General features: G+C 53.2%; 1 protein-coding gene across 3 annotated transcripts in view; it reads left to right on the plus strand.

Annotated features, from left to right (window-relative positions):
* RCC2 (regulator of chromosome condensation 2) overlaps positions 1 to 9,279 on the plus strand; it is a 33,416-nt gene extending 24,137 nt beyond the window's left edge. For all 3 annotated transcript variants that reach the window (XM_015124429.3, XM_028838983.2, XM_077972524.1), the window contains 5 exons: positions 2,377 to 2,557; positions 2,919 to 3,024; positions 3,897 to 3,969; positions 5,990 to 6,067; positions 6,839 to 9,279. In XM_015124429.3, coding sequence (XP_014979915.2) covers positions 2,377 to 2,557; positions 2,919 to 3,024; positions 3,897 to 3,969; positions 5,990 to 6,067; positions 6,839 to 6,943 — 543 coding nt within the window. In that variant the 3' untranslated portion in view covers positions 6,944 to 9,279. The remainder of the gene's footprint in view (positions 1 to 2,376; positions 2,558 to 2,918; positions 3,025 to 3,896; positions 3,970 to 5,989; positions 6,068 to 6,838) is intronic.
* Positions 9,280 to 13,153: the final 3,874 nt, after the last annotated feature.

Genomic DNA, 13,153 nt, shown 5'->3' on the forward strand with positions numbered 1-13,153 from the left:
TGGGGATGTGAGTCGTTTTTAATCAGTAGGTTGTTCCTTTTTTTTTTTTTTTTTTTTAAGACAGTTTCGCTCTTGTTGCCCAGGCTGGAGCGCAATCTCGGCTCACCACAACTTCCGCCTCCCAGGTTCAAGCAGTTCTCCTGCCTCAGCCTCCTGAGTAGCTGGGATTACAGGCGTGCTCCACCATGCCCCGGCTAATTTTGTATTTTTAGTAGAGATAGGGTTTCTCCATGTTGGTCAGGCTGGTCTCAAATTCCCGACCTCAGGTGATCCGCCTGCCTCAGCCTCCCAAAGTGTTGGGATTACAGGTGTGAGCCACCACGCCCCGGCCTAGGTTGTTTCTTTAAAGGTCACTTTAGATAAACCGCAGTGCAATCTTTTGTTTGTGTATCTTTTTTTGTTGTTTTGAGTCGGAGTTTCACTTTTTCACCTAGGCTGGAGTGCAGTGGCGGGATCTTGGCTCACTGCAACCTCTGCCTTCCGGTTTCAAGCGATTCTCCTGCCTCAGCCTCCTGAGTAGCTGGAATTACAGGCGCCTGCCACCATGCCTGGCTAATTTTTGTATTTTTAGTAGAGATGGGGTTTCACCATGTTGGCCTGGGTGGTCTCACACTCCTGACCTCGTGATCCACCTGCCTCGGCCTCCCAAAGTGCTGGGATTACAGGTGTGAGCCACCGTTCCTGGCAGGTGTTAGAGTGTCTTTTAATTTTAATGGCCTTCCTGTGGTTCTTCATTCTGAGAATGCCTAGGAGTCTGTGTTCTGTGCTTTGTTCAAAGAGCCTGGGCCGGGAGTCCAGAGATCAAGTTGGTCCTCCCCACTGAGTGGTCTCAGCCCACCAGCTCCTTCCCTTGGAATCTTCTTCCCGATGAAGAATGCCCAGTGAATTGGGCTAGGACTAGAGTAGGAGATTTCAGTTTGTGCAAGTCCAAAAACTGTGATTTGTTTTGTCTAATGCAGCCGGGGAAATAAAGTTGGCTTTTGTTTAGGACCTTATAGGTCAAGCTTTTTAGTAAGTTGTAGATTCATATGGTTTAGACATGAAACATCAAAGAACTGAATTGGCATGTCAGAAGATGGGAAGACAAGACTGAAGAAGATAGATCTGAAACACTTGAAGTGTCTTTGAGTTCATTTCATCAGTGACCAGGTACAGGTTACCTCTGTGTACCTGTGGACAAGGGGGAAGTCTAAAGAAGAATCCAGGCCGGGTGCAGTGGTTCATGTTTGTAATCTGAGGACTTTGGGAGGCCAAGGTGGGCGGATCATTTGAGACTAGCCTGGGCAACATGGTGAGACCCCCTTTTCTACCAAAAAAACACAAAAATTAGCTGGGCGTGGTGGTACACACCCAAGTCCTAGCTACTTGGGAGGCTGAGGTAGGAGATTCACTTAAGCCCAGGAGGTGGAGGTTGTGGTGAGCCGAGATTGCACCACTGCATTCCAGCCTGGGTGACAGAGCATGAGACCCTCTCAAGGGGGAAAAAAGAAATGAAAAATCCAGGAACAGGTAGACCTTTTCTGTTCTGTTCTTTCTGCAGTGGAATCTGTTTTTTTTTTTTTTTTTGAGATGGAGTCTCACTCTGTCACCCAGGCTGGAGTGCAGTGACACAGTCTCGGCTCACCGCAACCTCTGCCTCCCAGGTTCAAGAGAGTCTCCTGTCTCAGCCTCCCAAGTAGCTGGGATTACAGGTGCACACCAGCATGCCCAGCTTATTTTTTGTGCTGTAGCAGAGACGGGTTTCACCATGTTGCCCAGGCTAGTCTTGAACTCCTGAGTTCAGGCAATCTACCCGCCTCGGCCTCCCAAAGTGCTAGGATTACAGGCATGAGCCACCGCACCTGGCGGAATCTCTGTTGTAATAGGAATCAAGTGGTTGCCCTGCTGTCCAAAGACATAGCCCTGTTGCTTCTGACTAAGGAAAGGGTTAAGACTTGTAGCTTAAATAAATAAACAGAACAAAAAAGGATTGGAAAATGGAGTCCCTGGCAGAGAAATAGCAAACTAGGTTTATTGAATGCATGCCATTTTGCTACACTTGCTCCTGTTGCCTCCTCCCCCACTGCTGGAGGCGAGAGGTAGAGGATCTTTCTGTTGGAGGGAGGCAGAGGATATTTATTTGGTTTTTAGAGACTGGGTTTCACCATGTTGGCCAGGCTGGTCTCGAACTCTTGACCTCAAGTGATCCACCTGCCGTGGCCTCCCAAAGTGTTGGGATTAGACGTGAGCGACCGCGCCCAGCTGGTAGGGGATCTTGGATGTTGCTGTTCCTTTGCCCTTAGCATTTGCATCAGTTTGTCTGGACAGAAACGATGACGCCTCTTGTTGCCTGTTGGAAGCCTGTTTGTTCCAACCCTGTGTTTTCTTTCCTTGCAGCTGGTCCTGGACTCCCAGAAGCGAGTCTTCTCCTGGGGCTTCGGTGGCTATGGCCGACTGGGCCACGCAGAGCAGAAGGATGAGATGGTTCCCCGCCTGGTGAAGCTGTTTGACTTCCCTGGACGTGGGGCTTCCCAGATCTATGCTGGTTACACCTGCTCCTTTGCCGTCAGCGAAGTGGGTTAGTGATTGCTCTCCCTGGCTTATCAGTGCTCTCGTGGGGAACGGTGTAGCCATTGTCCTGTCCCTAGACCATGAACCCCAGTTCTCTTTACCTCCCATTGTTCTTTATTTTTTTGAGATAGGAGCTCATTGTGTTGTCCAGGCTGGTCTTGAACTCCTGGGCTCAAGCAGTCCTACCACCTTAGCGTCCTGAGTAGCTAGGACTGCACAGGCACGCCACCATGCCCGGCTCCAGTTATCTTTTAGACAGAACACTTGTTTGCCATCCTGTCTTCTTACTCTTCACCCTCATAATGCTAAAGATGAGACTCAGCTCTCGATGTCTGGTCACGCTGGGAACATGTTTTGTCTTCCCTCAGGTGGTCTGTTTTTCTGGGGAGCCACCAACACCTCCCGTGAATCTACCATGTACCCAAAAGCAGTGCAGGACCTCTGCGGCTGGAGAATCCGAAGCCTGGCTTGTGGGTAGGTGGCAGCACCTCCTGTGGGTATGAGGTCTCTTCCTTTCTTGGGGGTGTCAGACACACCCATGGGGTGCCCTTCCCTGATGGGGCTCTGTTTCTGCTACCTGTTGGGCTGTCCTCAGCAGGCCATGTGACACACTGAATCCTGGAATCCGGGGGCCCAGGAGGGGAGAGGGCCCATTCGCTGCTAGAACAGATGGCTGTTCCCTGTCTTGTGGGAAGAAAGTCATTTTGAAGGTTTCTGTTCAAAGAAATACACAAGCAGAGCTTGATGTATTCCTGCGTTGCAGGTTGAAAATTACACGTAGTTGGGAACGTAGGACTGGAGTTGCTCTGACACTGGGAAGACGACATTGTCTTGACAGCAGTGGTTTGTAGTTCATTTCAGGACTCCTGTTGAGTTAGCTAGCACTTCTTGCTGAGGAGCTGGATTCGTCAGCTGGCGGGTGTGGGTGGAACAGTCTAAGGGGCGTGGCTTTAATCTGTTGAGGCCTCTAGCCCTGCCCAAATTACTATGCATGAAGGCTGCTCCCTCTGCAACAGGCTTTTACTCCATTGTGATCTGGTCTCTTCCCAAAGCAACCTCCCACTGAGAGAGCCCTAGGACCTAGGGTGGGGTGCACAGCAAGGTCCCCTGCCTTCGGCCCCTAGGCCTGTCTAAGGGCTTTGTCGTTTTGTTGAAACGTTGAGTGGCCCGCACAGAACAATCTTCAGAGTTTAGGAGAAGCCTGTTGGCCCTGTTGTCGTGTTTGCTACTTGGAATGTGTACACCACCTGAAAAGCGGCAGCTCACACCCATGCCCTCGGAGCCGTAGCTGGGTAGGTCCAGGGCGGGGGCTGCTGGGCCTGCGGTGACAGCCTGCCTGTTTGCAGGAAGAGCAGCATCATTGTGGCCGCCGACGAGAGCACCATCAGCTGGGGCCCGTCACCGACCTTTGGGGAACTGGTAAGCTGTCACCTGCGCAGGTCGGGGGAAGTGGAGCCAGTCAGGGTGGCTCTTGGCCTTTGGGTTCTCTCCACCTGTCTCCCAAAACACACAGAAGAAAAACATTTGGGATTCTCCTCCCCTTATCATATTAAGGTCTGCAGCACGATTGAGTCCCATGAGTTTTCAAGGACAATTCTGTGCTAGTCAGATAATTCTGAGTCATCTCTGCACATTTGTAAACTCTGAAAATTGGGACTTTTCAGATCCAGTTTCCCCTTGCATTTTGTAAACCACAGTTGGGATATGGTAGGAAAGGGGCCTGTTTGTTCCCTCTCCCTTGGAGGCCTAAGTCAGTGGGAAACTCACAGTAGTGGGTGATTTGGGGACATTCTTCATTTTTCCAAATTGAGTTTAAACCTGTGTTTTTGTTGTTAATACCAGTTACTTGAGTAATGAGGTTAGAACCCATGGCCCTCAATTTCACACACGTGGCCTTCCCCAAACAAATGTCTTTCATTCTTAGGTCCTGGTGCTAGGTGAGTCTTTTTTTTTTTTTTGAGATGGCATTTCTCTGTCACCCAGGAGTACAGTAGCACAATCTTGGCTCACTGCAACCTCTGCCTGCCAGGTTCAAATGATTCTCAGTTCTCCTGCTTCAGCCTCCTGAGTAGCTGGGACTACAAGCGTTTGCCACCACGCCTGGCTAATTTTTGTATTTTTGGTAGAGATGGGGTTTCACCATGTTGGCCAGGCTGGTCTCAAATTCCTGGCCTTAGGTGATCCACTGCGCCCGGCCAAGGTGGGTCTTAGAGGTTTTGTTAGGAAGACTCGCTTGGCTGTGGAGTGCATCCTGATCTGCCTGCGCTAGTCACGGTTTGATTCTCCGCTTGATTAACTCTTAGTGATCTTAGTTTTAGTCCCTCATTTCTTGTTAGAAAGACAGTCTGCCTCCGTCTCCTGAACCTCAGGGTTGCAAGCTGACGTGTTGTTGGAGAGGAGGGGGAAGGAAGGGCGGTCCTTGGTCCCTCAAGCTGTGGCTAGGATGGATGTTGAATGCACCTTTTTCTCGGGGTTCTGCACGCCCTTGCAGTCTGGCTCAGACGCTCTGCTGGCCCGATTTGAAATGTTGACAGGAAAGAGACAGAACCTGGCCCAGTTTCTACAGATTGTTCTTAGCGGAGGACGGATGTTTTCTGGGGCCTATCAGAAATAGACTTTGACCTTCTAAATATAAATTTTGAAATAAGAGGGGAGCAAGGGAGACTTTCTGGGGAGCTTCTCAAGGGTGAGAAGGTGGCCTGGCACATTGGAGGGAACGTCTACTGTGTGGGAAGGCCGGGGTGGGGCCTGGCGGGAGATGAAACCAGGGACACGTGGGCAGGCCTGGGCTGGGAGGGAGGGTCTGGCTCTCCTGCCCTGTGGGACCCTCTGTTTCAGCTGAGCCGGGGCCTTCAGCCTTTCAATTGCCCAGCTCCACACCTTTGCACAAGACTCCCCCTTAGCTTTGCCAATTCGTCCAGTTCCTTCTACCTCTGGGAGGGAAACTGGTTCCCTGGTGCCATTGCTAATAAATAGTCTCCCTGTCATGCTTAAGCCCTTTTGTTTTGTTTTGGATGGTGATTATTCCACTCTCTGGACGGTGGAGGCATCAGGGGCATCTGGTCATCCGTGTTCTTGGTGACTTTGGTCCAGAAGGGCTGCAGGTGCTGTTCTTCCTGCGCTCGTGGTGTCATCTCCTGTCACCAGTGCCATACTCCCCAGAAGGGACTTGAGCACACGGAAGTCCCGCAGGCTAGAGTCGGGCACCTTGGTCTTCCTTAGGTTAAGCACTAGTCGCCTGCTGGCGGCAGCTTTCGTGGATAAACTTGGATGATTCCACCTGGCCCTCGTGTGCACGGGTGGCCGGGCTTGGTCACGGGCCAGTGGGCATCGTCACTGGCTTCTGGTTGGTGGGGGCTGGGAAACGTTGCCGCGATTCCCCACTTGTGGACTGAGCCACACGGATTCCCGATTGCAGACATCTTGTTTGCTTCGCCAGGGCTATGGGGACCACAAGCCCAAGTCTTCCACTGCAGCCCAGGAGGTGAAGACTCTGGATGGCATTTTCTCAGAGCAGGTAAGCGGGGGTGGCTGTGCCAGCTCGGGGACGTGTCCATACCCAGTGGTACGTCACTCCTCACGCTTTTGATCGTCGCGGTCTGTTTGGGTTGTCTTGTTTAACAACTCCTCAGCTAGCTTTCCTGGTGCCTAACGCTAAGGTTTGCTGAGGGGAAACAGTCATCCGCAGGAGAGAATGCAGAGGGTCGCTGGCCAGGCTGGGTGGCTGTCCTCGCCCTTGATGACAGGTGCCACCAACTGGCTGCAGCAGATCACTCTCGGGGGAGCACGTCGCTCGTGTCTCCGTCACACCCAGGACTCAGATTCGCTGGGCTAGAGGCAGGTCCGCAGGTCCATGGAGTAGAGGCTGTGTGGCTGCAGGAGTCAGATGGCAGAGTGAGGCCCCTGTGGCTCAGCCAGGCTGCCAGCCCTGTCTGCCACGACACAGAGAGGGGTCGTGCACCTCACTCAGGCAGGATCGTGGGCCAGAGAGGAGGATGGAAGTGGAGCTGGAGCCATGTCCCCACCTGTCCCTGCTGACAAGAGGTGGCCCAGTGGGCTTCCTTCCAGCTGGGTCTCTCAGGGCAGCCTGGAAGGCTCTGATTGGCCGAGTGCTGGTGACAGTCACATGGAAACTGGCTGTCTTGGGCAGAGGGGCTTTTTGCGGTTTTCAAGGGCACCCTGTTTTTCTCCATGCTGACCCGCTTTGGCAGCCCAGTTTCCAGAGTCTCCTCAACGCGTTCATTAGCCCAGGCGCTGCAGGCACACCCAATGCTGATTTGTCCCCCAGGTCGCCATGGGCTACTCACACTCCTTGGTGATAGCAAGAGACGAAAGTGAGATTGAGAAAGAGAAGATCAAGAAACTGCCAGAATACAACCCCCGAACCCTCTGATGCTCCCGGAGATTCTCCGACTCCACACCTCTCGCGGCAGCTGTCATTTCCACGTGCACTGGGACGGGAAGTCCAACGAGGAATTGAAAAAGGCAAAAGTTGACCGAAGGTGCATTTTTGTTTAGACTCCCTGAGGTTCCGTTTTACAAATGATCCAACGTTAACTACCTTTTTTTCTGTATGCTTTCCAAAGTCCCTTTCGCCCTTCGTGTTGAATTAAAACACTTGCTCATAGTTGACTTACCATTCCTACAAAAGAGGCCGAAACTTTGAGCAATCTAGGTTTTTGTTTTTTTTTTTTTAAGTTTTTTCTTTCTTCCTCTCCTGAATACACTCCCCAAAACACCCCTTTCCAGTTATAATTAGCATCGTGATCCAAGCGGATGCTACACGGAAGAGGAATCGCCATTTACTCGCAAAAAATGTCCCTTACAGGAACCGGCAGCAGACAGGCAAAGTCGCCGGCCCGCCTCCATCCCAAATCACGCTCGCATGCTTCGGAAGCATCCGGGTCACTCCTTTCCCGCTTTTTCTTGCAGATCGGCCTAGGCCGGTGTTGATTCTGTTTCTCCCCTTGGCTGCCTGTACGCCCACAGCCTTCTGGCTGCGACATTAGAGAATCGGCCGTGTCCCCCCTGGTGGGGGACTGGGGATCTGTGTTTAGCCATTTATATCTACTCTAGCTGTTAAAGAAGTCCAAATGAAAATCAGGTGACTGTGGAACCATGGGGACTTGCGGGTGGGGCAGAGGTGGGAACATTTGTATCAGTTGAGTTAGCTTCGTGGCTCCCTGTGGAGCCAGGGCTGAGCCTTGTCACGTGCACTCGCCAATTAGAGATTGATCAGCCAGCAGTCAAGTGCATTCTCCAGTCCTTGCAAGAAGGATCAGCCCTTTCTGTACCAGCCTCGATCGCCTTGTGCTTTGGTCTCCTTTTCTCCCCCGCCTGGATCCTGCCTGGCGCGGGCCGTCCTGTTGCTGAGACTCGGGGTACCGTTCTGCTGACCCAGCTCCCTTTAGTCACGTTTGCTTGGCTCTGGTACCAAATAGTTGGGATTACCGAAGAGTCCCCTTCCTCGCGTGTCAGCACGGATGCTGTGACTGCCACCCGCGTCCCCGTCAAGTGCCCGTGCCCGAGCTCGCTGCTGTGTGCGCTGCGCTGAGTGAGTTATGAGGTGCCTTTCCCGGAACCCTCCTCTCGCCTGGACCCAAGAGAGGCGACAGCTGTGGCTGGGGCTCTTGGTTTCCAGAGGGTCTGGACTGGTTTGGGTGCTTTAAAATAGATATTTAGTTCAGTGGTGCTTATGGGGGAGATGGGACTAGAACTTAAATGTGAGACTTGGGTGGATGGGAAAGTTAAATATTGGTCTCTTCAAGTTTTTTTTTTTTTTCTCTTGCTATTGTTACCACTTGTCACCGTCTCCATGTTAAAATGCCAAAAATGATCTAGTTGTTGCTTTTTTCCCTATTTTCCACCCTAGTCGCTCCTTACCATGACTCCTACCCTTGGAGGGCACGTAGCAGTGTCTGTCCTGCCAGTCCCAAGGCCCTGTGGGAGGAGACTGGCCTGCATCTCTCTGAGACTTAGTCTGACGCCACGCGCATCTCTTGTTCTGTGTTCAATCAGTAGTCCAGGGGAGAAGCTTCTGCCACTTCAGAGCTTTGCTAAACTAACCCAATTTGTCCAAATCACCCCAGAACCACCATCTCTGACTCAAGCTTCCATGCGACAGCCTGATCCGTTTCCCTGGACAGGTCTCTTTCCTGGAACGCAGCCCAGGCACCTGTGCTCCTGGCACCTTTGAGGTCTCTCCTTTGAGTCGTGGCTACCGAGAGGGTTGAGGACGCAGCATCCGAGGTCCCAGCCTTTGTAGGAGCCGCCCTGGGCGGAGCTGGACTTAGATCTTCGGTGGCCTCCTATAAAGCCGGCAGCCAGCCTCTTCTAGAACTAGCCCAGGGACTGGCGCAGGAAAGGACCTTCGAAGCGAAGACTGCCTTGTCCCGCACTTCTTCCGGCTTCGATGGAAAAATGGGCTTCCTAATGGGTTAAATCCTTTAAAACAAGGAGTTGGGGGGGAAGGGTGTCGTGCACTCCTAGAGAAAGGTACACAGTTGCCCGGCTGGGAACGTGCTTGGCGCTGACCCTGCGGGCATCTGACTGGTCTTCCAGCTCAGGAAAAAGAATTTGAAAGAGGCTTAGCGTGAAGGGGAATCAAAGAGGAGGTTGTGATTTGGTCGAAGGTGCCTGGTTTAGTGCTGTAATTGTCTTATTATTTTTTTTTATATATATATTTCTTGGAGTAAACATTTTAAATAAACGACATCATTGTCTACTGTCCTGGCTTTTTTGCGTTTCTTTTTTGGTTGGAATGGAGCTCTGTTTTTCTTAACTCCTAGTATGTGTACCCGCTAAGCCCTGGCACTCACAGCAGGTGGTGTCAGGAGACACGTGGCCCCAGGGGAGCTTCCAGGTTTAAATCACACTGGTTGAAGTGAGTGGATCCCCCAACTCCACCCCAAATGCTAGGGGAGAGGGACCGTGTCAGTCCCTCAGTTGTCCAATTCAGAAGAGGAGTTCTTCCCATTTTCACGGGGGCTTTGAGAGGGAAAAATAAGTCATGGGAGGCATCCAGAACAGTGACCGCATGTGCTACCCACTCCCCAGACTTCAGGCCCGTGCTGCTCCTTGCAGGCAGTGTGGCCAACTGCCCACCAGAGGGCACCAGGAGGCTGGTCCTCGCTTCTCCAGGGCTGGCAGGCATTCATTCGCCTTTACGCTGCTGCTGAGTCTATACCGGACAGACTCCTAGACAAGACCCTTGCACGGGACACTGGCTCCCTGCAGCCACAGAGATGCCTGGGATCCCTGGAACCTCGCGTGCTGGCCGCCCTGTGTTTACTGGCTGAATAGTGTCCAGACCAGCCCCTCCTGGCAGGCATTCGCCCAGTTTGGGAGAGGAGGAAACCGTCTCCCACGGCCTATTAGCTGCAGAAGCAGCATGTGCACTGTTGCAGGACAGTCCAAATGTAAAACACAGTGTTTTCCCCATCTCCCACCTTGGCAGTTTGGAGCTTCCCATCAGATGCTTCTGTCCTGGAAGAGCCCCTGTGGGCAGGGAAGCCACTGCTGGGGGCAGCGTCCCGGCTGACACACTGGCTGTCATGTACTAGGCACGTGCTGCAAATTGAGTGTTGTGTGTCTCGCCCCTGACTCCTACAGTCTTGTTTATTGTTTTTTTGAGACAGTCTCGCTCTTTCGCCCAGGCTGGAGTGCAGTGGTGTAATCTCGGCTCACTGCAACCTCCGCCTCCTGGTTTCAAGTGATTCTCCTGCCTCAGCCTCCTGAGTAGCTGGGATTACAGGTGCCCACCACATGCCTGGCTAATTTTTTTATTTTTAGTAGAGGCGGGGTTTCACCATGTTGGCCAGGCTGGTCTCGAACTCCTGACCTCGTGATCCTCCCACCTTGGCCTCCCAAACTGCTGGGATTACAGGTGTGAGCCACTGCGCCCGGCCTTGTATTTTTGAGGCGGAGCCTTGCTCTGTCGCCCAGGCTAGAGTGCAGTGGTGTGATCTCTGCTCACTGCAACTTCTGCCTCCTGGGTTCAAGCAATTCTGCCTGTGGCTGGAGGATGGGAGAAGCCTCCTGAAGTCAGGGGCAGAGAAGGCAGGCTCCCCACAGGCAGCTCTGGAGTTTGCTTTTTAAGATGTCCCCCAGGCCGGAGTGCAGTGTCACAGTCTTGGCTCCTCGCAACCTCCCCCTCCTGGGTTCAAGTAATTCTCCTGCCTCAGCCTCCCGATTAGCTAGGATTACAGGCGCACGCCACCACACCCGGCTAATTTTTTTTTACTAGAGGTGGGGTTTCGCCATGTTGACCAGACTGGTCTCGAACTCTTGAACTCAGGTGATCCCCCCGCCGCCTCCCCACCTCGGCCTCCCGAAGTGCTAGGATTACAGGCGTGAGCCACCGTGCCTGGCCTTTGGCTCTGGGGTTTTCTCACCTGCAAAGCTGCTGCCTCCTGCTGCTGTCCTGCCCCGTCAAGCCAGCAGCCTTGCTGGCCAATGTCCTCCACTCAGAGGCTCCTTAGGCTCCCAGGGAACAGCGGAAAGGGCTGGAAGGATGGCGAATGGGGAAGGAGACTTGCCTGTTTCTACCCAGTCCTGCTTTGCCCCAAACACCTGCCCCAGCCCATTGAAGGGCGGGGACCTGCGGGAGGGTCACGTGAGATGGCCACGCTGGAGGGTCTCAGGATCCAGCTTAGCTGGTGTTAACACCAGACGGTAGCAGTGGAGCCCACTCTCCAGACTGGGAGGACTCAGCAGGCAGGGATGCAGGGAGGGGAGAAGGAGAGACAGGAACAGCCCCTTAAATGCTTTGGAAGGGAAATGGGGGTCGCCTCCTTCTAAAAGCATTCCGGGCACTGAAGCAGCCTGGAGGGGAGAGGACTCCGTGCCTTCAAAGAACTAAAAGATGGCCTGTTGCAGGTTGGGAGGCACATGGGAGGGCTGGAATCTCCAAAACCCTTGGCTGCCCTCACACTGGGTCCCCAGCACTGCCCCCCACCCCGCCACCACCCGCCTCTCCTGGCATTTCCTGTCTCCTGGCATTTCCTGTGATTTTTGTTTTGTTTTTTGAGACGAAGTCTCACTTTGTTGCCCAGGCTGGAGTGCAGTGGCATGATCTTGGAGCCTCCGCCTCCTGGGTTCAAGTGATTCTCCCAACTCAGCCTTCCAAGTAGCTGGGATTACAGGTGCATGCCACAACGCCCTACTAATTTTTGCATTTTTAGTAGAGACGGAGTTTCCCCCATGTTGGTTGTTGGCCAGGCTGACCTTGAACTCCTGGCCTCAAGTGATCCATCTGCCTCAGCCTCCCGAAGTGCTGGGATTACAGGCGTGAGCCACCACGCCTGGCCGTCTGTCTGCTATGCAGGCAGTGGAGGCTTTTGTATTTCTACAGAGATGTATTCCCCCAGCCCTCAGCAATGAGAGGTGCCATGTGTCTTCCTAGGGCTTTATGTAAATAACTCCAGTCCTCACAACAACCTTGAGATAGGCACAACTCTTACCCACTTGCGCTGGTGAGGAAACAAGCACAGAGCCCGCTTAGCTTGTTTTCTCACCTTTGACCAGTACAGGGAGCATTTCCTCTCTTTCCCTGCAGCAGTAGTGCAAGCATGGTGCCAAATGACCACCGACCTTTGCAGGGGGATACAATGGGGAGGGGTGGGGCCTGGGGCCTTTTGGAGCACATCTTTGTCTAGAGGGTGTGGCCAGTGGATCTTCAGCCTCGGGCCCAGTGTGATCAGCTCTAAAGACTTGGCAGCAGGAGCCGGAAATCCAGACTGAGTAAATTGTCAGTGCCTAACTTAGAAACGTTTATAACATTGTGCAAGCCAAGTACACCCAGCTCTCTGCTGCAGGCGTCTGCTAACAGCCAGGGCTGGGAGGGCGCCTCCCCAGGTGCCATCAGGGCGGTGCTGCCTGGGAGGTAAAAGGAGAGAAGGGTGTCAAGCTGCCAAGATCTCCTGCGGGACCCTTAGGCAGGCGGCGTGGGAAGGGCCCGGGGCTGACCTGAAAAGCCCTGGGTGAGGTCTAGTTAGGGTTGGAGGAGGGACAAATTCATCCACCCTAAGGCAGCCCTTGGCAGAGGTGGGCGAGTTCCCTGGGAAAAGCCCATGGGGGTGGAAGAGTGGACATTTTGTCCCCCTTCTGGCCCTAGGGCTTCCCTCTCCCCTTTTTCCCTAGAGATGGAGCCCCATCTCTAGATGGACCACCCTTGGGGTCCAGAGTCCCCTATTTCTTTTGGCTTTTCTTGACTATCTGAAAACACAGATGAGCTCATCCATCCCTCCCCATATTTAAGATTCATTTGAGGCCGGGCGCGGTGGCTCAAGCTTGTAATCCCAGCACTTTGGGAGGCCGAGACGGGCGGATCACGAGGTCAGGAGATCGAGACCATCCTGGCTAACACAGTGAAACCCCGTCTCTACTAAAAAATACAAAAAACTAGCCGGGCGGGCACCTGTAGTCCCAGCTACTCGGGAGGCTGAGGCAGGAGAACAGTGTGAACCCAGCGGGCGGAGCTTGCAGTGAGCTGAGATCTGGCCACTGCACTCCAGCCTGGGCGACAGAGCGAGACTCCGTCTCAAAAAAAAAGATTCATTTGAAGGTCTGGTCTGTTTCAGTCCCAGGCTGGTATAGGGGTCAG

The sequence above is a fragment of the Macaca mulatta genome, chromosome 1 (genome assembly GCF_049350105.2).
Source record: "Macaca mulatta isolate MMU2019108-1 chromosome 1, T2T-MMU8v2.0, whole genome shotgun sequence".
NCBI classification, from domain to species: domain Eukaryota; kingdom Metazoa; phylum Chordata; class Mammalia; order Primates; family Cercopithecidae; genus Macaca; species Macaca mulatta.